This window comes from Pelobates fuscus, chromosome 5 (assembly GCF_036172605.1).
Source record: "Pelobates fuscus isolate aPelFus1 chromosome 5, aPelFus1.pri, whole genome shotgun sequence".
NCBI lineage: Eukaryota > Metazoa > Chordata > Amphibia > Anura > Pelobatidae > Pelobates > Pelobates fuscus.
The window spans coordinates 179,647,532-179,673,696 of NC_086321.1; the positions used below are offsets into that span (position 1 = coordinate 179,647,532).

At 45.1% G+C, this 26,165-nt stretch overlaps 1 protein-coding gene and 1 long non-coding RNA gene across 2 annotated transcripts in view; both read right to left on the reverse strand.

The window, feature by feature from the left end:
- Nucleotides 1-26,165, reverse strand: part of LOC134612681 (uncharacterized) — a 645,290-nt gene that overhangs the window by 53,848 nt on the left and 565,277 nt on the right. The gene's annotated exons all lie outside the window — the stretch shown is intronic.
- Nucleotides 10,339-11,304, reverse strand: LOC134610489 (olfactory receptor 10A7-like). Its single transcript, XM_063453458.1, has one exon. It carries the CDS (start codon nucleotides 11,302-11,304, stop codon nucleotides 10,339-10,341), a length of 966 nt encoding a protein of 321 aa, XP_063309528.1.

The following is a 26,165-nucleotide window of genomic DNA, read 5'->3' on the forward strand; positions in this document are numbered from 1 at the left end:
TTGCACGAGGCAAGATACGATCAGTAGTGTACGGAGCATGTGCAAGAATACAGGATATAGTATTCCCCTCCTCCATTGTGCTGGACAGGCCATGCGGTCAAGCAGGAAGTTAATTCTTATTTGTATTGATTGGTCAAGAGAATGTGCGGGTGGAGCTTAATATGGGAGGAGTTATGTGCCTATATAAGGAGCCTGCACTATTGTCCGGGGCTCAGAACTTGCTGTATTTTGGTGACATTAGTCCCTCTGAGTCCCGATCGGTGATCCAATAAAGAATCTCTTCCTTCCTGAAGAAACCTGTGTCCATCTCTCTGTGCTTGGCTTCCGTCAGTTTCTCCGGTATCAATCTCTGCAGTGGGGGACCGCAGCACACTACATCTTCCCTTCCCAGCAGCTCCTCTGTCTCTAACTTTCGCGAGACCGGCCTGCGTGCTGTGCGGAGCATTGCCATGGTAACCTGTGGCAACGATCTGACGGCTGCGGTGCTCGTGAAAGTTTGAAACATAGGAGCTGCTGGGAAGGGGAGACTGAGTGTGCTGCGGGCCCCCACTGCAGAGAACAGGAGCCGGGGGTCTTACAGGTGCACACATATGGAGCAAAATCAGGGAAATGTAGGGCCCTGGAACTCCCCAGGACCACCAAGCCCATGACAATCGTCCTACTCGTCATGCATTGATGGCGGCCCTGCCTCCTTAAAGTGCAGAATTTCAGAAGATATTTCTTGGATATGGATATCAAGAATCACCTAATTTATGTACCAAAGACAATATGAAAATTAACTATAACTAGTTGGAACAAGGTCAGAACAAAGAGTTATTTTAACAATTATTACCTGACTTGCCACATATTTTGATTCAGCATAGCATACGTGATAGGCCAATCTTCATGGAATGGAGCTTCTTGTCAGCAAAATGGAGTTTGCATTGTTAGCATAACTGCTAAGAAATACTAGAACAGCAGACAGTTATTATTACAGTGCTTAAAGTATCAATGTAACCACTAGACAATTGAATACTATATACACAATAGGATTATAGAATATGTTGGGAAAATGTCAGTGTCACATATATAGACATTTATTTATTTTCCTGTCCAGCAAAAATATTTGTTTTCGTTTCCATTAAATAATGTGCTATTTATGCATACTGAAAGAAAAATACATTGAAACATTATTTCCCAAGAAACCAAAAATCTGCATGGTTGTTTTTTTTTTTTTTTTTTACAAATTGCATAAGTTAACCCCTTCAGGACGGAGTCAATAGTGCACTGATCAAAACAAAACGTAAACAAAAACTGGAATTTGCGCTATATGTCTGTTCAACCGTAATTCACCGCTGTCACATTAAGTGCACCCACACTTATTGTATATCATTTTGTTCAGGAGAAACAGGGCTTTAATTTATCAATAACTATGCATATATGGAACATAATTTATTATGAATAATTTAAAATGTAATTTAAAAAAATGTGAGAAAAGAAAATACGATTTTTTTTTAAATTTGTATTTCCGTCTGCCATTTTAGCTGTGAATGTCATAATACTGTTAGGTTTTACTGCAAAAAAATGCACATACCGTATTTATTCGAGTATAACGCGCATTTTTTGTAACCGATTTTTAATTTAAAATTAAGGGTGCGCGTTATACTCGAATAAATATACCTTCCAGGACCGCCGGGCTCATTACAAGCCCGGCGGTCCTGGGGGGGTGGGCAGCAAGCGTTTACTCACCTCCGTGCAGCTCCTCCAGCTTCCCAGTGTAAATCTCGCGAGACCCACGGCCAGCTCTGACGCTCTGACGTCGTCAGAGCTGGCCGCGGGTCTCGCGAGATTTACACTGGGAAGCTGGAGGAGCTGCACGGAGGTGAGTAAACGCTTGCTGCCCACCCCCCCCAGGACCGCCGGGCTTGTAATGAGCCCGGCGGTCGGTATTATTTATTCGAGTATAACAAGCACCCTAATTTTAGATTAAAAATCGGTATAAAATTTTATACCGATTTTTAATCGAAAATTAGGGGTGCGCGTTATACACGTGTGCGCGTTATACTCGAATAAATACGGTATTTGTAATAAGAGATGTCTCATGAGTACAACAGTACCCCCCATTAACAGGTTTCATGGTGTTTTGGAAAGTTACAGGGTCAAATATAGAACGTTCCATTTTCAAATTTAAATTTGCCAGATTAGTAATGTTACCTTTGAGACGGTGTGTTAGCCCAGGAATGAGAATTACCCCCATAATGGCATACTATTTGAAAAAGTAGACAACCCAAGGTATTGAAAGTGGGGTATGTTTAGTCTTTTTTAGTAGCAACTTAGTCACAAACACTGTCCGAAGTTAGCGTTCAAATTTGTTTTTGTGTGAAAAAAGCAAAACATTTATATTTGGCCAGTGTTTGTGACTAAGTGGCTACTAAGAAAGACTGGACATACCCCACTTGCAATACCTCGGGTTGTCTACTTTTGCAAATGGTATGCCATCATGGGGGTAATTCTCATTCCTGGGCTACCATACGCTCTCAAAGGGAACATAACTAATCTGGCAAATTTCAATGTGAAAAAAATGAAATGCAAGCCTTATATGTGACTCTCTAACTTTCCAAAACACCATAAAACCTGTACATGGGGGGTACTGTTATTCTCGGGAGACTTCACTAAACATAAATATTAGTGTTTTAAAGCAGTAAAACATATTACAACAATAATAGAGTCCATAAAAGTGCTGTTTGTTTGCAAAAAATGCAAAAAAAGTCACTTTTACTTAAAATATCATCGTTGTAATACAATTTACCAGTTTGAAACACTAATATTTGAGTTCAGCGAAGTCTCCCGAGTAAAACAGTACCCCATATGTACAGGTTTTATGGTGTCTTGGAGAGTTACAGGGTCAAATCTAGTGCTTGCAAATTAAATTCTCTGCACTTTCTCCCTGTGTTGTCAGGCATGTCAATCAAATTTTAATTAATCAAATCACATAATTATGTTAAAAGATTACTTAAATATACATGTAGAATTTTAATATATATACATATATATGTATTTAAATTCTACGTGTATACTAATGTAATCTTTTATGTAATTATATGTATTTATCTATATATATATATATATTTGCGGTTATTTGTATTTTATATATAGATAGATATATATAGAATGTCATTATAAGTGTATTTGTCAATATATATATATATATATTAATAACAAAATACAGTTAGAATGAAATTACATATGGCTATATAATTTATATTAAATTTTGTTTCAATAATTTATTTATTTATTTTATAATTTTATTTATTTATTATTTTAATATAATATAATATATATACATATTATATATATGTAACGTAATTCTAAGTGTATTTTAATACTAATATATATACTTATATTAGTATTAAAATACACTATGTATGACGTTACATATATATAATATGTATATATATTATATGTATAATATATATACATATATTATATATATAAAAATACTTTTAATTTATTTTTAAACATGTTTAATTTTTTTTTTTACACTACCTACCAGCAGGGGAACTGTCTGATATTTTAGACAGTCCCCCTGCTGGCAGATCCATAGCCAGCTATAGGGGGCCATGTGATCGCTCTTTGAGAGCGATCACATGGCCCCCAGGGTCCTCATTTGCCGTGGGGGGGCTGCCTGGGCTGTCAGGCAGCTCTCCAGAAGAGGATCGCGGTGGAGGTGAGTACCGCCGAGGTCCTGGGGGCTGCAGCCGTTACGGCGTTCCATGCCGCCGCAACGGCTTTAAAGCCCATTTAAAGCGCGACGGCATGGAACGCCGTAACGGCGTTAAGGGGTTAATAGTTTAAAATCATCTTTCCGTGTGGCAATCAACCACTTACCTTGGAAGAGCTCATGAATGAAATGAACCATCTCCTCTTCATACCTGTTTTGCCTATTTACTAACTACCTAAGTCCTACATTGGGCATACTACATGGGCCGAATGGTTCTTATCTGCTGTCACAGTCTATATTTCTATGTTACTAGACAGAACTTAAAAGTAACTACCCTGAACCCTGGGGATTTATGATGCTATAAGGTTCATAAAGGACATTTGCACATGTCTGTTTTTTAATGTTTTTCAAATTGTACATAATGGACACATGTATTTTTTTAAATATTTTTTAAATATTTTCTTTCTTTGTTTTGTTACAGTAACAGTGTTAATTTGTCGTTTAACCCATCAACCACACTTATTATATATAATTTTGTTCAGGAGAAAAAGGGCATTCATGTCACATCAAATATTTGTATAAGAAACATAATTTAATATGAATAAAATCTAAAACGGGGGGGGCGGAACATAGGGCCTGAGCCGAACGGACGCCATTTACCGCAGCTCTGGACAGTTGGCACCTAATCTGCTCAAATAAGGGATTCTTAGTCACCATCTGAGCAATTGCCTGCACCCAACATCTACAGGAGAGGGTGAGCAACAGACCCATGCCTTTCTTGTACCTGTAAATGGGCAAGAAAGCTCGATACAAATCCGGGGCCTACCTAGAGTATTCAACCTCACGGGCTGCCCCATGAGAGCTGAAGTCCGAGATTGCAGAGCAGTATAGCTCCCCATGGCTGCCCGATACCCTCTCTCTGCACATAGACACCATGGTGCGCAGATCCCAGAAGCCAAAACCTTGCTCCAGCAAAAATTGTTACAATGCTACAATGCCCAGCGGCTCAAAGATGGCAGGCCGGTGGACAGCAGGGGGAACGGTGCAGACTCCCAAGCAGACCTGACTGTAACTAGGGATTCAACCTCCCCCACAACACCACTAGAGGAAATGACAGAACGAGGCCCGCAAGCTCCAGCTACTAAACAATATATTGCCAACCTCTTGAGGGAGCTCAGACAGGTGTCGGCAGCAAATCTGGATGTAGTCTGAACCGAGGTGCAGATGGTGACTGCGCGCTCACAAACTACAGAGGGCGATGTCCAGGATCTCAAGCGAGAGGTACAAGGGCTGAAAGAACAAATGCCAAACCTGCAGCACTCTCATACTTCCCTGATACAGCGGGTAGATGTCACTGAAGACCGCAACAGATGCGCCAACATTAAAATCCAGAGCGTCGCAGACTCAATAGACCCAGCCGACTTGCCACACTACCTGAGGCGCTTGACCGAAACACTCCTACACCACCCTCAGGCTAAAAAGCTCCTGTTTGACGCTGCTACAGGATCAACAAATCCAGACAGGTCCCATCCGACGCCACCCGCGACATAATAGTACGATGTCACTCCCTGTTAGACAAGAACCAGGAGAGAAGCCTGGTGCAGCAACTTGAACCACCTCCAGTACCAGACGTTTTGTTCTTTTTCTTATTATTCTGTTGTTTGGTTGTTAATTTGTTTCTTCTCTCATGCCTAAATATAACAGGCTGAAGTCGGTTCATACCCACCTAGGCCTAGCCTAAACACACTGTTTATGCTCCACGATGGCTCATAACAGCTACGATAGAACCTTAGATATTTGAGAATGCTCACTGCTCCCCCTCACCCCATGTCTCCCTTGGTTTGGGGTCATTAATCTACCCATTATCTTAAACTACAGGTACCTAGTTCGACAAGAGGTGTAATTCGAAATAGCGCCTGACCTGCCTACACATGAGTAAGACACACTACCTGACCATGGGAGTCAGATAACAGGTAACATGTACAGGTTTTATGGGGTTTTGGAAAGTGAAAGGGTCAAATATAGGGATTTCCCCTTACACGTTGAAATTTGCCAAATTGGTTATGTTGCCTTTGAGACCGTATGGTAGTCCAGGAATGAGAATCACCCCCATCATGGAATCGCATTTTCAAAAGTAGACAACCCAGGGTATTACAAAATTGGTTATGTCCATTCTTTTTTAGTAGCCAGTTAGTCATAAACACTTCCCAAAGTTAGCGTTCATATTTATTTTTTGCAAAAAAATAATAATTGCCTTTTATCGATGATATCATCTACATTATATGTTTTATTGCTCTAATGTAAAACATTAATATTTGTATATGGTACACATTGAAATTTACCAGCTTGGTTATGTTGCCTTTGAAACCATATGGCAGCCCAGAATGAGAATTACCCATATCATGGCTAACCATTTGCAAAAGTAGGCAACCCAAAGTATTCAAAATACACTGGCCAAAGTTAGTGTTTATATATCTTTTTTGCATTTTCCACACAAAAATTGCACTTTCACTGATGATATCATCGTCATGATACATTCTACTGTTTTGAAACATTCATATTTGTGTTCAGCAAAGTCTCCAGAGTACAACAGTAACCACCATGTACAGGTTTTATGATATCTTGGAAGTCACAGGGTTAAATATAGGGCTTGCAAATTAAATTCCGTGGACTTTCTGCCTTAGTTGTCAGGAAGGTCTCTCGAATTGTAATTAACAAAATCACATATGTTTGTAAAAAGATGACATGAAAATACACATACATATATATATAAATATAAAACCAAGAGGCTGTACTCACCTGAACATGCATACATCATTGGGTGCTGCTGGGGCCAATTCATACAACATAAAAGATCTAGCGCTCTTGCTCATTCACTAAACAGCAATTTCAAGTCTCACAGAATGTAATAGTTTTATTTAAAAACACCTCACTGAGACAAAACATAATTAGGGATAGGGAGGGTTTAGTTACAGTATATAATCATGCAGTGCATAAGCGTGTACCTCATTCTTAGCAGCTCCTACTCTAACAACCTAATGTCTGCTCTTATAAGATTAATCTACTTACTTGGTGTAGCGGAGCTTCCTATATTGCAGCTGGGTACCTCTGCCAAGGACCTCTTCCTAGCTGGAAAAGGGGAAAACCTCAGCGCTTCTGCCCCAGTCGCCGTGCCTTTACTGGGGTCCTCCTGGAGCCCCTCCTTCCAGGAGCAGGATAGGGGACTAGTTCTATTCCCTCCCAGTGACTGGACGACACACAGTCCTGAGAGCTCTAGTCCTTACAAGGACTTTGCCCGCCGAATCCTCCACGAGCTGGAACAAGGTGCTAAGCAGTGATTATAGCCCTTCCCCTTCCAGTAACTAGATGACACATAGTTCTCGGAGTACAACTGACTTTAATACATCCAAACACAGCTTTTTAATACACAGACCCCAGCAGGGGGTCTCCATTGTCTCCACCACAGGCCCCTCCCATAAATCTCTGTGCCTGGGAGATAATTGCGTTAAAGGACCACTATAGGCACCCAGACCACTTAATTAACCCTGCCTCCTAGATGGACCTGGCACCCAGACCACTTCATTAAGCTGAAGTGGTCTGGGTGCCTATAGTGGTCCTTTAACGCAATTATCTCCGAGGCACAGAGATTTATGGGAGGGGCCTGTGGTGGAGACAATGGAGACCCCCTGCTGGGGTCTGTGTATTAAAAAGCTGTGTGTATATATATATATATATATATATTATCTAAGTATTATTTTAGTCATATAATGCTTTAATTACTTTGTGCTTTTACCTGCAGGCAGTGCTGCTGCCTGCTATTCCGGCCATATGATTTCAGCTTCATTGTGATCACATGGCCTGGACTTGCAGGAGGGGGTCTGTCTGGGATATCAGGCAAGTCCTCCAGCGCGATCACCAATGTGGGAATGGCGAGGGCATGCTGTGCTGCCGCCGGCATTTAGAACCGCCTCCTTAAGGACGGCAAAGAATGTGCACCGTCCTTAAAGGGTTAGGTACGGCTGCAGCTGTTGATTGGACAGGTCAAGTCCCTCCAGGTGCTTGGTATAATGCTTCATGCAAATTGGTATCTGTTTCATTTTTCCAATTCCCACGGACTGAGACCGTGCAAATGTGTTCACTGTGGATGTTTGTTCGGTTGAACACCGCCTTATTGTCTTTGTACTTTAGAGCCAACAGTTAGTCCTGGCAGAGAGCAGCTGTTTCTCCCCTTTCTGCTAAAGCTTTTGTTAAACCTGTATGACTTTTTTGGATAGTGCCACAGGCCAGAGTCTCAAAGCAGTGAAGCATTTTAAAGGGACACCATAGGCACCAAAACAACTTTAACTAAATTATGCAGTTTTTGTAAATAGATCATGTCCCTACAGTCTTACTGTTCAATTATCTATTCTTCTCAATTTAGTAGTTAAATCACTTTGTTTATGCAGCTCTAGTCACACCTTCCCTGCATGTGACTTGCACAGCCTTCGTAAACACTTCCTGTAAAAAGAGATCTAAAGTTTAAACTTCCTTTGTTGCACAGTCTGTTTAATTTAGAATGTATTACATCTTGCTTTGTTAATACCTTGTTAGAGCCTGCAGGAGCCTCCTGTGTGTGATTAAAGTTACATTTACAGAGCAGGGGATAGAAACTTCTAAAGCAAGTTAACATCTGATTAAAAATGAAACCACTTTTATGCACCTAAACTGAGGAGTTGTGGCTAGGGCTGTATAAACAGAAACAAAATGATTTAACTACTAAATGGCAGATAATTTAACAATAATGTACTCATTGTCCTTCATTTTCACCAATTTGTAGGCACCTGTGAGATAACTTTTGTGAAAACTCTATATCCTTTTACTCTATCAAAGAGTACACTAATGGCGTTTTTAAGGTAAATACTTTAATGGTGATTTTGTTTATCCCCCTGTAATCAATACAGGGACGTAATCCCAACCTTCCTTTTCAGAAGAACCTCGTCTGGAGAAAACGCTTAGTGATTAAATTCCTTGTTCAAGGTTTCAGCAACATAAACCTCCTTAGCTTTGTTTTCAGTAGGAGACAAAAGGTAGGTATTGCCTCTAGCAGGATGAGTTCTTGGCAAGAGATCTATAGCGCAATGATAAGGATGATGAGATGGGAACTTACCTGCTCTTATTGTATTTTATTTTATTCTACATATTCTGTAGTATCTACTTTTTGTTGCCTTTTTCACAGTAAATTGTTTCATTAATCTTTTTTTATATTGGCGCAACTTGTTGTTTGTAGTAGCTATTCGAAATACAACTAACTTGGAGAAAATAAAGTTTTCCTCATGATTTCATTAGCTTCATGGAAGCGGCAGGCGTGCTCTGTAAGAGCATGTCTGCCATGTCCTCCAAGAAAAAGTGTGTCTGTCGGCACATGCTAACGCTTGTCCACAGAGTCCCCTTTAGACCTGCATGGACTCCCTTTTTGGCAGTTGGGAGTACTTGCTGAGAGCCATGCACAAGCTTACGGCTCAAAGAGAATCTTCCTATTTGTCATTTCACAGGCAAAAATGGAAGGTGTTGCAGAGGTGGTAGACAACAGATCTCCAGTTTGACAAGCTGGTATTAGCAATATCCAAATGAAAAAATGCAGCAATAAATTCATGCATGTTTTCACATGGGGTATCTCTACTACATTGTTTAAAAAAAAAAAGACTTTGTTAATTTGAGTGTTCATTTAAATATGCAAAATAAACTCTCGTTAGCCCTTTAATACTCGATCATGCATCAAAATTAATGAACAAAGGCATTCGTAGCTGCTTAACTGCCAATAAATTATAAGCAGCATCTTTGTTTTGTTAAGATATGTAAGGCAGTACCCCATGAAATAACAACAGACTGAATATTTCTTGCATATATTGTTTGTATTGTTTTTGCTGACAATGAGTTGCAGAAATAGTGTAGATGAATATATGCTTGTCGTCTTTTACTCTCTAAAATCATCTACATTAAAATTATTGCAAGTTTCTTGAGCTGATGTCTGTTATCTTATTATATTCACTTTGGTCAATACTCACTTTATTAATCCAGAATGGAGACTCCTATGCTCTTCCGATCAAATATTTAACTTTCTTTATAGCATGTTTGCATTTAATAACAGTTGAAGATTAGCTTCTGGTATTTTAGTAGCTGGCCAAGAATCTTTTATCCAAGTCTCTTTACAAAACGAATGCAGGAAGATAATGGCAAATAAAACAAACTTAAAAGAACACTTCAATCACCATAACTAGTAAATCACCTTGGGGTTATGGTTACAAGAATGCCCTGGTGCCCCATGTTTCAAACAATAAAGTATTTTTAAAGGATTTGACTTCTTATCTGTGGTCACCTGGGGGCAACTCCCTGCCTGTACTCTGCCAGAAGTTCTGGCAATATTTATCTCCTGGGCGCTCGCTTGGAGAACTACCAGCAGAGAGGACGTCAGCTCATTCTTTGGTGTTCTCCTTCAGAAGTATTGGAGGCGGGGGGTGGTGCCCAGCAGATGGCAAACCAGTTAAGAAGTCAAATTGATTTAAGATGATTTTACTGTTTATAAGACGGAGCAAAAGAGCACTGTTGCACCAGTGGGTTTGGTGCTTGGACTGCTTCAGACATATATTTTTTATCTTTTTTTAAGCCTTCTTTATTACAGCCTTATGATACAACAGTTTTCTGAGCCCTCCTTTTACCTCCTGGTTTCTTAAGCTGTATATAATGGGATTTAGAAGTGGCGTTACCACACTGTAAAGAAGAGAGAGCAATTTGTCATTATCAGGCTTATCGCTGGCCTTCACACGAACATAAGTGAATGCTCCCGTCCCAAAGAACAAGGTAACAGAGACAAAGTGTGAGGCACAAGTGGAGAAAACTTTCTTGCGACCTGTGTTGGTGCTTATGCGAAGGATTGCAGCAATAATGCGCCCATAGGAATAAAGCACAAGGGAAAATGGCAAAGGAAGTACCAGAAAGCCAGTAACTGAAACAGAAATCTCGTTAGAAGAAATATCAGTGCAGGCCAGCTTGAGCACTGGAGGGATGTCACAGAAAAAGTGGTTAATGACATTGGGACCACAATATGGAAGGCTAAAAATGGAGGCAGTCTGTCCAAGGGAGATGAGATTACCAGCGATCCATGAGACAGCAGCTAACCTTAGGCAAGTAGTTTTACTCATAACAGAAAAATACCTTAAGGGGTCGCAGATGGCTACATAGCGGTCATAAGCCATAACAGAGAGAAGAAAGCATTCTGTGACACCAAGAGTGAAGAAGCAATACATCTGCATACAGCATCCGTAGAAGGAGATGGCTTTCCTCTTGGCAACAAAGGTGTGGAGCAGCTTTGGTAAGGTTACTGTAATGTAGCAGATTTCAAGGAAAGAAAGGTTGCGGAGAAAGTAATACATAGGGGTGTGGAGTAGGGAGTCCAGAGTAGCAACAGAGATGATTGTGAAATTTCCCAATAAAGTGAAGATGTAGATGAGGATAAAAAGAATGAATAGAAATAGCTGGAGCTTTATGGAGAAGTTTGTGAAGCCCAAGAGAATGAACTCATCGATATGAGACTGGTTTCCTAAGTTCTTGCTAGTGACGTAGGTCATCTAGATAGACAATAAATATATACAGAGCTGTATGTTTAACCAGCTGTCATTATCAGTGTGTATGAATTACATATGACAAAATATTTGTTGTACATAGTGTATTAAAATGTCTATTTTTTTTAATGTTGACAAGTAACTTTCTCTGCATTGTCAAAACATTTTTTCATCCAGCATCCAGGAAGACATCACACATTATATTCCATACAATAACCAAGCAAGTTATTAACAATGTGTTATCCCGGGGGCGGAGCCTGACGACCAACCTGTATAGACGCCATCTTATACAGCTCCTAGATTGCCGACTACAATCCTGACAATATCACCCTACACAGGGGCCATCCGAGAAAACAACGTGCATACCCGGCCCCACAACGTCGGGACGAGCAGTTTGATGCCCTTTTTTCAAGCCGCCAAGCAACCCAGGCAGCGGCGCAAAACCGCGGCCTACCGTGCCACACCAATCCTCAGCCTCGAGGCTCTCCTCGGCAGACAGAGAGCAGGTCGCGAGTACCCAGCCTACCCCTTGCAGGAAGCACCAACCATGGGCCGACGCACTCCCAAACCCACGGCTGGAGATAATACCCAAGGTAGGGACATTGGGGAAATGCTGCCCCGACCAGCGCAGACCGAGTATATGCGGATCCCCCGACAAACATGGCCCCAGTCCCGGAGACAGGGCCGGTGCAAGGATTTTTGCCGCCCTAGGCAAAAATAAAGTTTGCCGCCCCCCCCCATATGACATCACAATGCCCCACCCATATGATCTGCCATGTTAACTAACGCAAGTGCTGCAGTGCCGCCGTGTTTACATTAAAAGGCCTGCAGGGACAGGCTATAGACACCAGAACCACTACATTAAGCTGAAGTGGTTCTGGGGACTATAGTGTCTCTTTCATGTGAGGTAAGTTAGAGATTAGTGTCACTAATAATATACTAGATTGCCTACTTACAACCAGATGAGGATGATGATGGGCTCTAGCTGCAGTCTGGCTCCACTGGTCTGGTGTAGAACAGGCTCTCTGGAGGCTGTTTGTAACTGTGGTCACAAAAATCAATGTTCTGGGAGAACGGGAAGCAGCTCCATTTTTTTTTAACGCCCTTTACACAGCTCAAGGTCTGGGTCCCAGGGTCGACCGTCATGTTCCACCAATGAGTTTGTTCACAGGTGGTGGAGTAGGGGATGTCCTGATGTGTGTAAGGAATGCATTGTGTGAATCTGTTTATATGTGTAAGGACTGCAAGGTGTGTTTCTGTGTATGTACGGGATGCAGTGTGTGCGTCTGTAAGGGGTGCATTGAGTGTGTGTAAGGGTTGCATTGCTTGTGTGTGTGTGTCTGTGTGTGTAATGCATTGTGTTTTTCTGTGTGTAAGGGGTGCATTGTATGTGTGTGATGGATGTCAATCTCTCCCCCTCCCTTGTCACTCTCTTCTCCCCCTCTCCCCCCTTGTCCCTCTCTTCTCCCCCCCTCCCTTGTCACTCTCTTCTCCCCTGCTTGTCCCTCTCTTCTCCCCCCTCCCTTGTCACTCTCGTCTCCCCAATTGTCACTCTCTTCTCCCCTCCCAACCCCGTCAATTCCCCTCCCTGTCAATTTCTTCCCCCCCACCCTGTCAATTTCTTTCCCCTCCCTTTCAATTTATTCCCCCCACCCTTCCTGTCAATTTATCCCCCCACCCTGCCTGTCAATTTATCCCCCCCTCCCTGTCTATTTATTCCCCTCCTCCCTGTCCATTTATTATCCCCCCTCCCTGTCCATTTATTATCCCCCCTCCCTGTCCATTTATTACCCCCCACCTGTCAATTTATTCCCCCTCCCTCCCTGTCAATGTATTACTTCCCCCTCCCTCCCTGTCAATCTATTCCCCCCACCCTGCCTGTCAATTTACCCCCCCCCTCCCTGTCCATTTATTCCCCCCCTCCCTGTCCATTTATTACCCCCCCTCCCTGTCCATTTATTACCCCCCGCCCATTTATTCCCCCTCCCTCCCTGTCAATGTATTACTTCCCCCACCCTCCCTGTCAATTTATTACCCCCCTCCCTTTCCATTTATTCCCCCCTCCCTTTCCATTCCCCCCCTCCCTTTCCATTTATTTACCCCCACCCTCCCTTACCTATGTTGTAGCTTGGCCAAGCCCTGTATGGTCCGCGGGTACAGGGAGCTTTTGTTTCCTGTACCCGGCCAGACTTAAAGGAAGTGCACACTCAGTGTGCACTTCCTGTTAGTCCGGCCGGGTACAGGAGACAGATGCTCCCTGTCCCCGCGGACCATACAGGGCTCGGCCACACTACAGTGAGGGAGTGACAGGAGAGAGCGCTTCGCGCTTCCCTCCTGTCAGCCCTTCTCCTATGCTGCGCCCGGGTGGTGCGCCCTCATGGACGCACCAGCCCAGGCAAAGCTGCAGCCGCCTGAGGCTCTCTACAGAGCGCTCGGGCGGCTGCAGCATGAGGGAGCGCCGGCTCCCAAGGGGCGCCCCAGGCGGCTGCCTAGTCCGCCTAACAGGTAGCGTGGGGGAGGTGACCCCACACATGCAGAACCCCCAGGGGGGACCCACAAAACCCCCAGCCTCGCTAGAGGACTCAGCCCTCACCACTAAAGGGGACCTGAAAGCCCTCCTAGTAGACATCCAGAAACTACTGGCTGCAGATGTAGCCCTGATTAAAACAAGTCACAGACCATGTCACAAATGCAGAAAGGGACATAGCAGGAGTCCACAATTCTATGACCACCCTGAAAGACTCAGTCCAACAGCTGCACGTGGAACAACATGTCCTAGCAACCCAAATAATGTCCCTTGAAGACAAGCAACGCCAAACACATGTAAAGATCCGCGGCATACCCAACACCATCACCACTGAAGAACTGCCGCACTACATACGACGTCTCCTGACTACAATCATGCCACAACCAGCAGCTAAGAAGATCACACTGGACGGGATATACCGTGTAAGAGGCTCAGCCCGCACCAGATACCCCCAGAGATGTCATCCTGCGATGTGTCACCATACATGACAAGATCCAAATAATGACGGCCCTGAAAGGCAAAACGCCACTAGAATTCGAGGAAGCACAGTTATTATTTTTTCAAGACCTCACCAGAGCCACTATACTTAGACGCAAATCCTTCGGGTCAGTGACGTCCGCCCTACGCAAAGCAAACATACCATACAGATGGGGTAACACCGGCTCCTTACTCGTCCACCACGCTGGGACCACTCACAACCTCACCTCCGGGAGCCCCAGCCTTCCTGTCTGCAATGGGACTGCAACCGAGTCAACCTCCTACTACAGATGACAACCACAATGTAACCTGGGACCCAATAGCCAGCACCTCAACTGGACAAATGACAGAATACCCACAGCGTCCGCATACCTGACCCTAATCTGGGACTGCGCCAGCCTGGCCTCTGAGCAGCCAACCGGCTATTTAAAACACCTTGGACCAACTAATTGTTTGGACGTTTACCCAAACCGATTAAAAATTTATAACGTTATGGTTCCATGCTTATCTCTTTATTTTTGTTACTTTCTTTTTCTTTTTCTTTGGTTTTATTTTCATTTTTATTTAACTTTTTTTTTCTCTCATCGTTTACTTTTATTTTCTTGTACGTACACGCACACATCTCACCACAACGCCTGGGATAGGTACCACAACACCCAAACATAACGGGATCTATACACTGGCCTCTAAGACTCAGGCAACCTAGCAACAAGATGCGCCTTAAATACCCCCCCCCCCCCGCCACCCCCATAGGTCAGGGGTCACACTACGCGTGCCAGACTACCACTAAGACATCGAACGGACCAACGTCCACACAAACATGAATAGCGCACCGCACAGAAGGTACACACACCCTGGCACTATATACACACAAAGAAGCCAACCTGAGACCACACACACACGCGTAAGCTCCTACGCAGCACTGCAGCCTCATGCAACACAAAGGAGCATACTTCACATCCCACGCCTGTAGTACCCCGGGAGCGCAACACAACCAACCACTAGCCTGCAGAAATCTAGCTAGCCCCGGGTTTGTCCCCAAACATGATCAAAATAAAAAAGTGCTTGCCAAACGCATTTCACTGTATAGCTTGACACTAACCCCAAATACTGAGGGAATACTCACTATTGCCGAATACTTGCAAACTAACGATCTCATGAAATGCTGAATGTAACTCTCTTGTACAACTGAGCACAGAAAAATAAAGAATAAAAAAAAAATGTGTTATCCCATTGATCGGTTAATTTGTGATGCACACTTTGGAAATCCTACCATAATTTTGTTTTTAAAATTAGAAAACAGCACCAGCTAATGTTTTTTGATGAACAAAACAGGACACCTTTATTTTAGAGATTGTGACTGAAGACGCTGAAAGGTTTGACCAGGGATCGAGCAGTGGATGCTTGTATATAGTGGTGGGGCTGTGTCCCCCAGGTTTTTTTTTTTTCTTAAAAATCCAACCTACTAGCACATTAAGGACTAATGATAAGTGTGTGTGTTTAAAAAAAATATTATGAAGTTATTTATCAAAGTGTTCTGAAAAGTGGTGGTTAAATTCCATCATTATATTATTAAATCATATTTATTAAAGTGATCTAAAGAGTTATGTTTTTCTTAGTAAAATCTATGTTATCTCAGAACTTTTTTTTTGAATTCTTTATTTTTCTTGTGCATAAGATTACATTCACTTTTGCAACGCCACAACAGCGAGTGCGAGCAATTACATAGCATTTCTTGGCATAGCTAAGATGTTGCACATTTTATATTTTGATGAGATAGACTAGTAACATGTAGGTTCGTTAAAGAGAATATGTACACATCAGTGGCGGATCCAGAGCCTGATCTCGGGAGGGGCACTTGTAGATTATTTAAAGAAATAATCCAGACACAATAACCACTACAGCTCAGTGTAGTGGTTATGGTGTCTATAGTGCCGGGACCCCCTCCCAGAGTAAGTAGTCAAACCGTTTAAGAACAGTTTGACAACTTACCTGAAGTCTGCTGGGAAATGGGGCTGTAGTAGTGCATAGGAGCAGTAGTGTGTGTGAGTGGTGCAATGTGTAAGGGGTGCAGTGTGTGTGTGAGGGGGACAGTGTGTGAGCGTGTGTGAGAGCGGCAGTGTATGTCAGGGATGCAGTGTATGTGTGGGACAGTATGTGTGTGTAACAGTTGCAGTGTGTGTGTGTGAGTATTGCAGTGTATGTGTGAGTGTGGGCAATGTGTGTATATGGGGCGGCAGTGTATGGGGGCAGTGTGTGTGTATGGGGGGCAGTGTGTGTGTATGGGGGGCAGTGTGTGTGTATGGGGGGCAGTGTGTGTGTATGGGGGGCAGTGTGTGTGTATGAGGGGGCAGTATGGGGGGCAGTACAGGTCTAGGTGGGTCAGTGTGTGTGTATGGGGGCAGTGTGTGTGTATGGGGGGGGCAGTATGGGTGTATGGGGGCAGTGTGTGTGTATGGGGGCAGTATGGGTGTATGGGGGGCAGTGTGGGTGTATGGGGGGCAGTGTGGGTGTATGGGGGCAGTGTGGGTTTATTGGGGACAGTGTGGGTGTATGGGGGCAGTATGGGTGTATGGGGGGCAGTGTGTGTGTATGGGGGCAGTGTGTGTGTATGGGGGGCAGTATGGGTGTATGGGGCAGTGTGGGTGTATGGGGGCAGTGTGGGTTTATTGGGGACAGTGTGGGTGTATGGGGGGCAGTATGGGTGTATGGGGAGCAGTATGGGTGTATGGGGCAGTGTGTGTGTATGGGGGGCAGTATGGGTGTATGGGGGGCAGTGTGGGTGTATGGGGGGCAGTGTGAGTGTATGGGGGGCAGTATGGTGTATGGGGGGCAGTATGGGTGTATGGGGGGCAGTGTGTGTGTATGGGGGGCAGTATGGGTGTATGGGGGGCAGTATGGGTGTATGGGGGCAGTATGGGTGTAATATAAGGGTATGGGGGCTTTTTTTTTTTCAATATATATATATTTTTTTTATTTAAATAAATATTCTATGTCCCCCCTCCCTTCTTACCTTTACTGGGGGGAGGGGGGACATTTCCCTGGTGGTCCGGTGGGCGATTCATTGGTGGTCCCAGTGGGGAGAGTGAACTCTAGCCCACGCTCCCGGGCTAGAGTTCACTCTCGCGAGATTTGGAGCGTTGCCGTGGTAACCGCGGCAACGCTCCAAATCTTGCAAGAGGAGGACTCGGAGGAGCTGCAGTCTGACCTCCGGGTCCTCCCTCTCACTCCCTCCCTCCCCCGCCGGCCGCCAGCACAGTGCCTGCGGACCGGGGAGGGAGATCTGTGATCTCCCCTCCGGTCTGCACTCACATTGCAGGGCTGGCAGGAGAGGGGAGAGGGAGACCGTCGGTATTCTCGGGGGGGGGCAATTGCCCCGTTGCCCCCCCCCTGGATCCGCCACTGGTACACATGGTGAAGCAGGTTAATGATAACATCGGCTGGTTAACCTATGTGTGCTTGAAAGTTGAGTATGATAGAGGTTTTAGAATAACCAATTGATACTTGATGTGTGGCATGCTAAGCGGTTAAACAAAAATAAAAGAATGAGACAGCGCTTAATTAACTTATAAGCAGCCACCTTAAAAGGGGATCCCTCAAACCCTTTAAAATAAGGCAAGTAAAAACAATAAAAAAAGGCTGCGCCACAATAAATAATAAAAAGTCCAATAAAAAGTCCAATAAAAGAGAAAAGATCCGAATCTTTATCCTTACAGATAGTCTTTGGTGGTGAGATCTTCTACTGGTGTGGTGGATCCACTTGATATAAAAGATAAAAAGAGAGAAGGGCAACCAATGGTGCAGTATGTAAAATTCAAAAGTGAATATAAAGGAGTAATAATATAAAACTCACATTTACCAGAGCTAATATCCAGCTCCGGAGTAAAGCGCATACAGCGTTTTTTATCCCCGCTTATGGGATATAAATGGGTTCCTCTCCGTCACTGGTGTCCAATTCTCGGAATAAAAGAGACAACCAATAGTGCTCACTGTATAGTAGTGTTGATAAAATAATAAAAGAATGTACTTACAAGGCGAGAGCAGGCCAACTGCTCTGTGATGACAGCTTGGGTGGATTGATCCCCACCTAAGGATTTCTTTTAGTACAGGAAACTTCCAGGGATATTTTCCAAGGGTTCTTATAAAACCAATAAAAATAAGTATAATAATACTAAAAAGCCAGGGTAAAAAGAAAGGTTATGTGTCTTTAAAAAAGTTGATTGGCACGAATAAATGACCAAAAATACTTTAATATATATAAAAGAACACAAATATTAAATATCCATAACGCGTTTCGTCAAAAAAGACTTTTTCAAATGGATTTACCATTTTCCATTTGATAAAGTCTTTTTTGACGAGATGCGTTATGGATATTTAATATTTGTGTTCTTTTATATATATTAAAGTATTTTTGGTCATTTATTCGTGCCAATCAACTTTTTTAAAGACACATAACCTTTCTTTTTACCCTGGCTTTTTAGTATTATTTTACTTATTTTTATTCCGGCTCCGGTATCAGTACGCGGCGCGCGAGGGAGCTGAAGAGGGAGCACCCAGGGGACAGTGCTCCCTCGCGCGCCCGCCAGCCGGGTAACAGCAGGACCAGCAACACCACTGGACCCCAGGGAATCCCCCCAGCTCTCACACAGGTAAGGAGGCTGGGGGGATTAAATTTAAAAAAAAAAACAGAAAAAACGTGTGTGTGTGTTTAGTGAGTGTGTTAGTGAGTGTGTGTGAGTGTGTGTTAGTGAGTGTGTTAGTGTTAGTGAGTGTGTGTGTGTTAGTGTTAGTGAGTGTGTTAGTGAGAGTGGTAGTGAGTGAGTGTGTTAGTGAGAGTGTTAGTGAGAGTGTTAGTGAGTGTGTTAGTGAGAGTGGTAGTGAGTGAGTGTGTTAGTGAGAGTGTTAGTGAGTGTGTTAATGTGAGTGTGTTAGTGTTAGTGAGTGTGTTAGTGTTAGTGAGTGTGTTAGTGTTAGTGAGAGTGTGAGTGAGTGTGTTAATGTGAGTGTGTTAGTGTTAGTGAGTGTGTTAGTGTTAGTGAGTGTGCTAGTGAGTGTGTTAATGTGAGTGTGTTAGTGAGTGTGTGAGTGTTAGTGAGTGTTAGTGAGTGAGTGAGTGTGTGTGTTAGTGGGTGTGTTAATGTGAGTGTGTTAGTGTTAGTGTTAGTGAGTGTGTTAGTGTTAGTTTGTGTTAGTGTGTGTGTGTGTTAGTGAGAGAGTGTGTTAGTGTGAGTGTGTTAGTGTGAGTGTGTTAGTGTTAGTGTTAGTGTGAGTGTGTTAGTGTGAGTGTGTTAGTGAGTGATTGTGTTAGTGAGTGTGTTAGTGAGTGTGTTAGTGTGAGTGAGTGTGTTAGTGAGTGTGTTAGTGAGTGTGTTAGTGAGTGTGTTAGTGAGTGTGTTAGTGTGTGTTAGTGTTAGTTTGTGTGTGTGTTAGTGAGTGAGTGTGAGTGAGTGAGTGTGTGTTAGTGAGTGTGTGTTAGTGAGTGTGTTAGTGAGTGTGTTAGTGTGAGTGATTGTGTTAGTGAGTGTGTTAGTTTTAGAGTGTGTTAGTGTTAGTGTGTGTGTCTGTTACTGAGTATGTTTGTGTGCGTCTGTCACTGAGTGTGTGTCTGTCAGTAAATGTGTGCGTCTGTTCATGAGAGTGTGTGTGTGTCTAAAGCACTTACCTTTCTCCAGCGCCGGGCTCCCTTGGCGCTGGGAAACTCTCCGTCCCGATCCGCCTCTCAGCTCCGAATGCACATGCGTGGCAAGAGCCACGCGCGCATTCAAACCGCCCATATAGGAAAGCATTACTCAATGCTTTCCTATGGACGTTCAGCGTCCTCTCACTGTGATTTTCACAGTGAGAATCGCAGAAAATCCTCTAGTGGCTGTCAATGAGACAGCCACTAGAGATGGATTAACCCTCAGTGAAACATAGCAGTTTCTCTGAAACTGCTATGTTTTCAGCTGCAGGGTTAAAACTAGAGAGACCTGGCACCCAGACCACTTCATTGAGCTGATTTGATCTGGGTGTCTGTAGTGGTCCTTTAAGTGTATGTGTTTATGGCGTACATACCGCGGTCGCACGGGTCGCAGCCCTGTGACCAGGTGCCTGCCCGCCATGTGTTGCGGCCCCAGCCCGCGCAGAGTAAGCGCGGGGGGGGGGCCCACAGATCAGTTTTCGCACCGGGCCCCATGGGTTGTGTGTACGCCACTGCACAGAGACCATGATACACACTGACACAGAGCAGAATAGAGACTGTTCCCCGTCCACAGAGACCATGATACACACTGACACAGAGCAGAATAGAGACTGTTCCCTGTCCACAGAGTCCATGATACACACTGACACAGAGCAGAATAGAGACTGTTCCCCGTCCACAGAGACCATGATACACACTGACACAGAGCAGAATAGAGACTGTTCCCCGTCCACAGAGACCATGATACACACTGACACAGAGCAGAATAGGGACTGTTACCCCTACATAGGGTCACTTGGCAGGTATGGATTGACACCTGTCCTCAAAGCCCATGATACACACTGGGGGGAGCTACTGTCCTCCCCAACCCCTGCGCAGTGGGTGGGGGCCATAAATCACAATGGGGGGACCTACTGTCCTCCCCCTCGGCCCCCACCCCTGCGCGGTGGGTGGGGGCCATAAATCACAATGGGGGGGCCTACTTTCCTCCCCCCCGGCCCCCGGCCCCCATCCCTGCGCGGTGGGTGGGGGGCATAAATCACAATGGGACGGACCTACTGATAGGAGTGGAGTATTGTTCATATCAGTTTAATACCTTCTGCGTCTCCTATCAGTGGACGTGTAAATGGCAGAGATTTTTAATTGTTGAATCACCTCCCCTTTTTAGGCCAAGGTGGGAAGATGCTTAGACCACTGGTATCTTGGAGGATTTTTTTTTGGTTTGGTTTTTGAAGCCACAGTGCTGCACCAGTGGGCCTAAAAATTAGGCATGTAAACATGCCTGCAAAATTTGGTATTGTTGCAGCCGCTGCTGTAGCAGCGGCCAGAAAAATTGATGTTTGTTTCACAGGCAGAAAGTGCCCTAAAACATGGCGGCTTGAACCCTAGTTGGTGGCGGATAAGTCACGCAAGTCAAACGTCATTCAGAGCTAAAATACAGCAGCGTGTGGACCATTTTTAGCCCAAGGCAGCTCATCTCATCAGGCCTTTTTTAATCAAATGTATTGCCCAGTGTCAGTCCCTTCGGGATCCATCCCTCATTCATCTTAATAAAGGTGAGGTAATCTAGACTTTTTTGACCTAGGCGACTTCTCTTCTCAGTGACAATACCTCCTGCTGCACTGAAGGTCCTTTCTGACAGGACACTTGAAGCGGGGCAGGCCAGAAGTTCTATCGCAAATTGGGATAGCTCAGGCCACAGGTCAAGCCTGCACACCCAGTAGTCAAGGGGTTCATCGCTCCTCAGAGTGTCAATATCTGCTGTTAAGGCGAGGTAGTCTGCTACCTGTCGGTCGAGTCGCTCTCTGAGGGTGGATCCCGAAGGGCTGTGGCGATGCATAGGACTTAAAAAGGTCCGCATGTCCTCCATCAACAACACGTCTTTAAAGCGTCCTGTCCTTGCCGGCGTGGTCGTGGGAGGAGGAGGAGGAGGAGGAGGATGACTTCCACCTCTCCCCCTGTTAGATTCCCGTTGTGCTGTGACATCACCCTTATACGCTGTGTAAAGCATACTTTTTAATTTATTTTGCAAATGCTGCATCCTTTCCGACTTGTTGTAATTTGGTAACATTTCCGCCACTTTCTGCTTATACCGGGGGTCTAGTAGCGTGGACACCCAGTACAGGTCGTTCTCCTTCAGCCTTTTTATACGAGGGTCCCTCAACAGGCAGGACAGCATGAAAGACCCCATTTGCACAAGATTGGATGCCGAGCTACTCATTTCCCGTTCCTCCTCCTCACTGATGTCATTGAAGGTATGTTCTTCCCCCCAGCCACGTACAACACCACAGGTACCAGATAGGTGACAACGAGCACCCTGGGATGCCTGTTGTGTTTGGTCTAGCTCCTCCTCCTCCTCCTCAAAGCTACAATCCTCCTCTGACTCCTCTTCCTCACAATCCTCTTCCAGCGTTGCCGCAGGTCCAGCAAGCGATGCTGATAAGGCTGTTTCTGGTGGTGATGGTGACCACAACTCTTCCTCTTCCTCTTCACGCTCATCTACAGCCTGATCCAGCACTCTTCGCAGGGCACGCTCCAGGAAGAAAACAAATGGTATGATGCCGCTGATGGTGCCTTCGTTGCGACTGACTAGGTTTGTCACCTCCTCAAAAGGACGCATGAGCCTACAGGCATTGCGCATGAGCGTCCAGTAACGTGGCAAAAAAATTCCCAGCTCCCCAGAGGCTGTCCTAGCACCCCGGTCATACAAATATTCATTAACAGCTTTTTCTTGTTGGAGCAGGCGGTCGAACATTAGGAGTGTTGAATTCCAACGTGTAGGGCTGTCGCAAATCAAGCGCCTCACTGGCATGTTGTTTCGCCGCTGGATATCGGCAAAGTGAGCCATGGCCGTGTAGGAACGCCTGAAATGGCCACACACCTTCCTGGCCTGCTTCAGGACGTCCTGTAAGCCTGTGTACTTATGCACAAAGCGTTGTACGATCAGATTACACACATGTGCCATGCACGGCACATGTGTCAACTTGCCCAACTTCAATGCCGCTATCAAATTTTTTCCGTTGTCACACACCACTTTGCCGATATCCAGTTGCTGCGGAGTCAGCCACTTTTCCACCTGTGCGTTCAGGGCGGACAGTAGTGCTTGTCCGGTGTGACTCTCTGCTTTCAAGCAAGTCAAACCCAAGACGGCGTGACACTGCCGTATCCGGGATGTGGAATAGTACCTGGGGAGCTGGGGGGGTGCCGTTGATGTGGAGCAAGACGCAGATGCACAAGAGGACTCAGCCGAGGAGGTTATGGAAGAGGATGGAGTAGGAGGAGTAGAGGAGGTGGCAGCAGGACTGCCTGCAATTCGTGGCGGTGTCACCAACTCCTCTGCAATGCCACGCATTCCTTGCTTGTCAGCCGTCAGCAGGTTTACCCAATGCGCAGTGTAGGTGATATACCTGCCCTGACCATGCTTTGCAGACCAGGTATCAGTGGTCAGATGGACCCTTGCCCCAACACTGTGTGCCAGACATGCCATGACTTCCTTTTGCACAATCGAGTACAAGTTGGGGATTGCCTTTTGTGAATAGAAATTCCGGCCGGGTACCTTCCACTGCGGTGTCCCAATAGCTACAAATTTTTTGAACGCCTCAGACTCAACCAGATTGTATGGTAAAAGCTGGCGGGCTAATAGTTCGGACAAGCCAACTGTCAGACGCTGGGCAAGGGGGTGACTTGGTGACATTGGCTTCTTACGCTCAAACATGTCCTTGACAGACACATGACTGTGGGCAGATGAGCGGGAACTGCTCAAGGCGGGAGACGGAGTGGCGGATGGTTGAGAGGGGGCAAGAAGGACAGCAGTGGTTGACGTGGCTGAAGATGCTAGAACAGGAGGAGGATGGCGACTTAGAGTAGGCGTGCTGCTTGTACTCATGTGTTGATCCCATAGGCGTTTGTGATGTGAGATCATGTGCCTACGCAAATCAGTTGTACCTAGGTGGGTGTTGGACCTCCCACGACTCAGTTTCCTTTGGCACAGGTTGCAAATGGCATCGCTGTTGTCCGAGGCAGACACACAAAAAAAATGCCACACTGCTGAGCTCTGCAATGACGGCATTCTGGTGGTGGACACAGCATGCGTTGATTGGCGTGCTGTCGGGCTGACCCCGGGTGCCAATGCATGCTGTCTGACTGTGCCACTAGCTCCTTGCGATGACCCCCCCTGCTTCCAACTCGTCTCCTCCTCCTCTCTGTCTCCCCATCTGAACTTTCGCCCTGTTCTTCTTCTTGCCGAGCGGGCACCCACGTGACATCCATGGACGCATCGTCATCATCAACTGCTTCGCTTGTATCTGACAACTCAGAAAAGGAAGCAGCAGCGGGTACAACATCATCATCATCACACCGTACCTCCATGTGTTTAATGCTGCCTGCCTGAGACGTATCCCTGTTATCTACATCCTCTAGCAATAATGGTTGCGCATCACTCATTTCTTCAAACGGGTGTGTGAATAACTCCTCTGACATACCAAGTAAAGCGTCTGTGGTGCTAGTTTTGGTGGTGGCGGCAGGCGGGTGAGTGGTATCTTGAGAGGTGCCTGAAGCTAAGCTGGAGGAGGATGGTGCGTCAAGGTTCCGAGCGGAGGCTGTACAAGATTGGGTGTCCTGTGTTAGCCAGTCAACTATGTCCTCAGAACTTTTCAAGTTCAGGGTACGTGGCTTCTGAAAACTGGGCATTATTCTAGGGCAAAAGGGAATCACAGCACCACGACCACGACGGCCCCTGCGGGGTGGCCTGCCTCTGCCTGTCATTTTTTGGGGGATTAGTGGTACTATGCGTGCAAGCTACTGTGAGACCAGATATGATTGGCAATGTGAACTGTAACAGTTCTGCAGAGCACACACTGTAGGCCTGACACACCCGCTTGAAGACAAGTAACTGCTATTCAATCTATAACAGTGAAAAACTAATTTTCTTTGTAAAAGCACGTTATAGAGACACCAGATATGATTGGCAATGTGCACTTGAACAGTTCTGCAGAGCACACACTGTAGGCCTGACACACCCGCTTGAAGACAAGTAACTGCTATTTAATCTATAACAGTGAAAAAAAATTTTGGTTTTAAAAGCACGCTATAGAGACACCAGATATGATTGGCAATGTGCACTGGAACAGTTCTGGAGAGCACACGCTGAAGGAAGGACTGACAGAGCCGCTTGAAGGACACTGACTGGCTGCTATTAGCTTACACTAGAAACCTTTTTTCTTTGTAAAAGCACGCTATAGAGACACCAGATATGATTGGCAATGTGCACTTGAACAGTTCTGCAGAGCACACACTGTAGGCCTGACACACCCGCTTGAAGACAAGTAACTGCTATTCAATCTATAACAGTGAAAAAAACATTTTGGTTTTAAAAGCACCGTATAGAGACACCAGATATGATTGGCAATGTGCACTGGAACAGTTCTGGAGAGCACACGCTGAAGGAAGGACTGACAGAGCTGCTTGAAGGACACTGACTGGCTGCTATTAGCTTACACTAGAAACCTTTTTTCTTTGTAAATGCACGCTATAGAGACACCAGATATGATTGGCAACTGTCAAAGCACGCTGGCACAGGTCTGCAGAGCACACGCTGAAGGAAGGACTGACAGAGCCGCTTGAAGGACACTGACTGGCTGCTATTAGCTTACACTAGAAACCTTTTTTCTTTGTAAAAGCACGCTATAGAGACACCGGATATGATTGGCAATGTGCACTTGAACAGTTCTGCAGAGCACACACTGTAGGCCTGACACACCCGCTTGAAGACAAGTAACTGCTATTCAATCTATAACAGTGAAAAAAAAATTTGGTTTTAAAAGCACGCTATAGAGACACCAGATATGATTGGCAATGTGCACTGGAACAGTTCTGGAGAGCACACGCTGAAGGAAGGACTGACAGAGCCGCTTGAAGGACACTGACTGGCTGCTATTAGCTTACACTAGAAACCTTTTTTCTTTGTAAAAGCACGCTATAGAGACACCAGATATGATTGGCACCCGTCAAAGCACGCTAGCACAGGTCTGCAGAGCACACGCTGAAGGAATGATTGACAGAGCCGCTTGAAGGACACTGACTGGCTGCTATTAGCTTACACTCGAAACCTTTTTTCTTTGTAAAAGCACGCTATAGAGACACCAGATATGAGTGGCAACTGTCAAACTACGCTGGCAGGGTTGT

What these genes read in the sequence shown, in the direction of transcription:
- LOC134610489 (XM_063453458.1), bottom strand. Translation starts at nt 11,304, where the DNA reads ATGACCTACGTCACTAGCAAGAACTTAGGAAACCAGTCTCATATCGAT.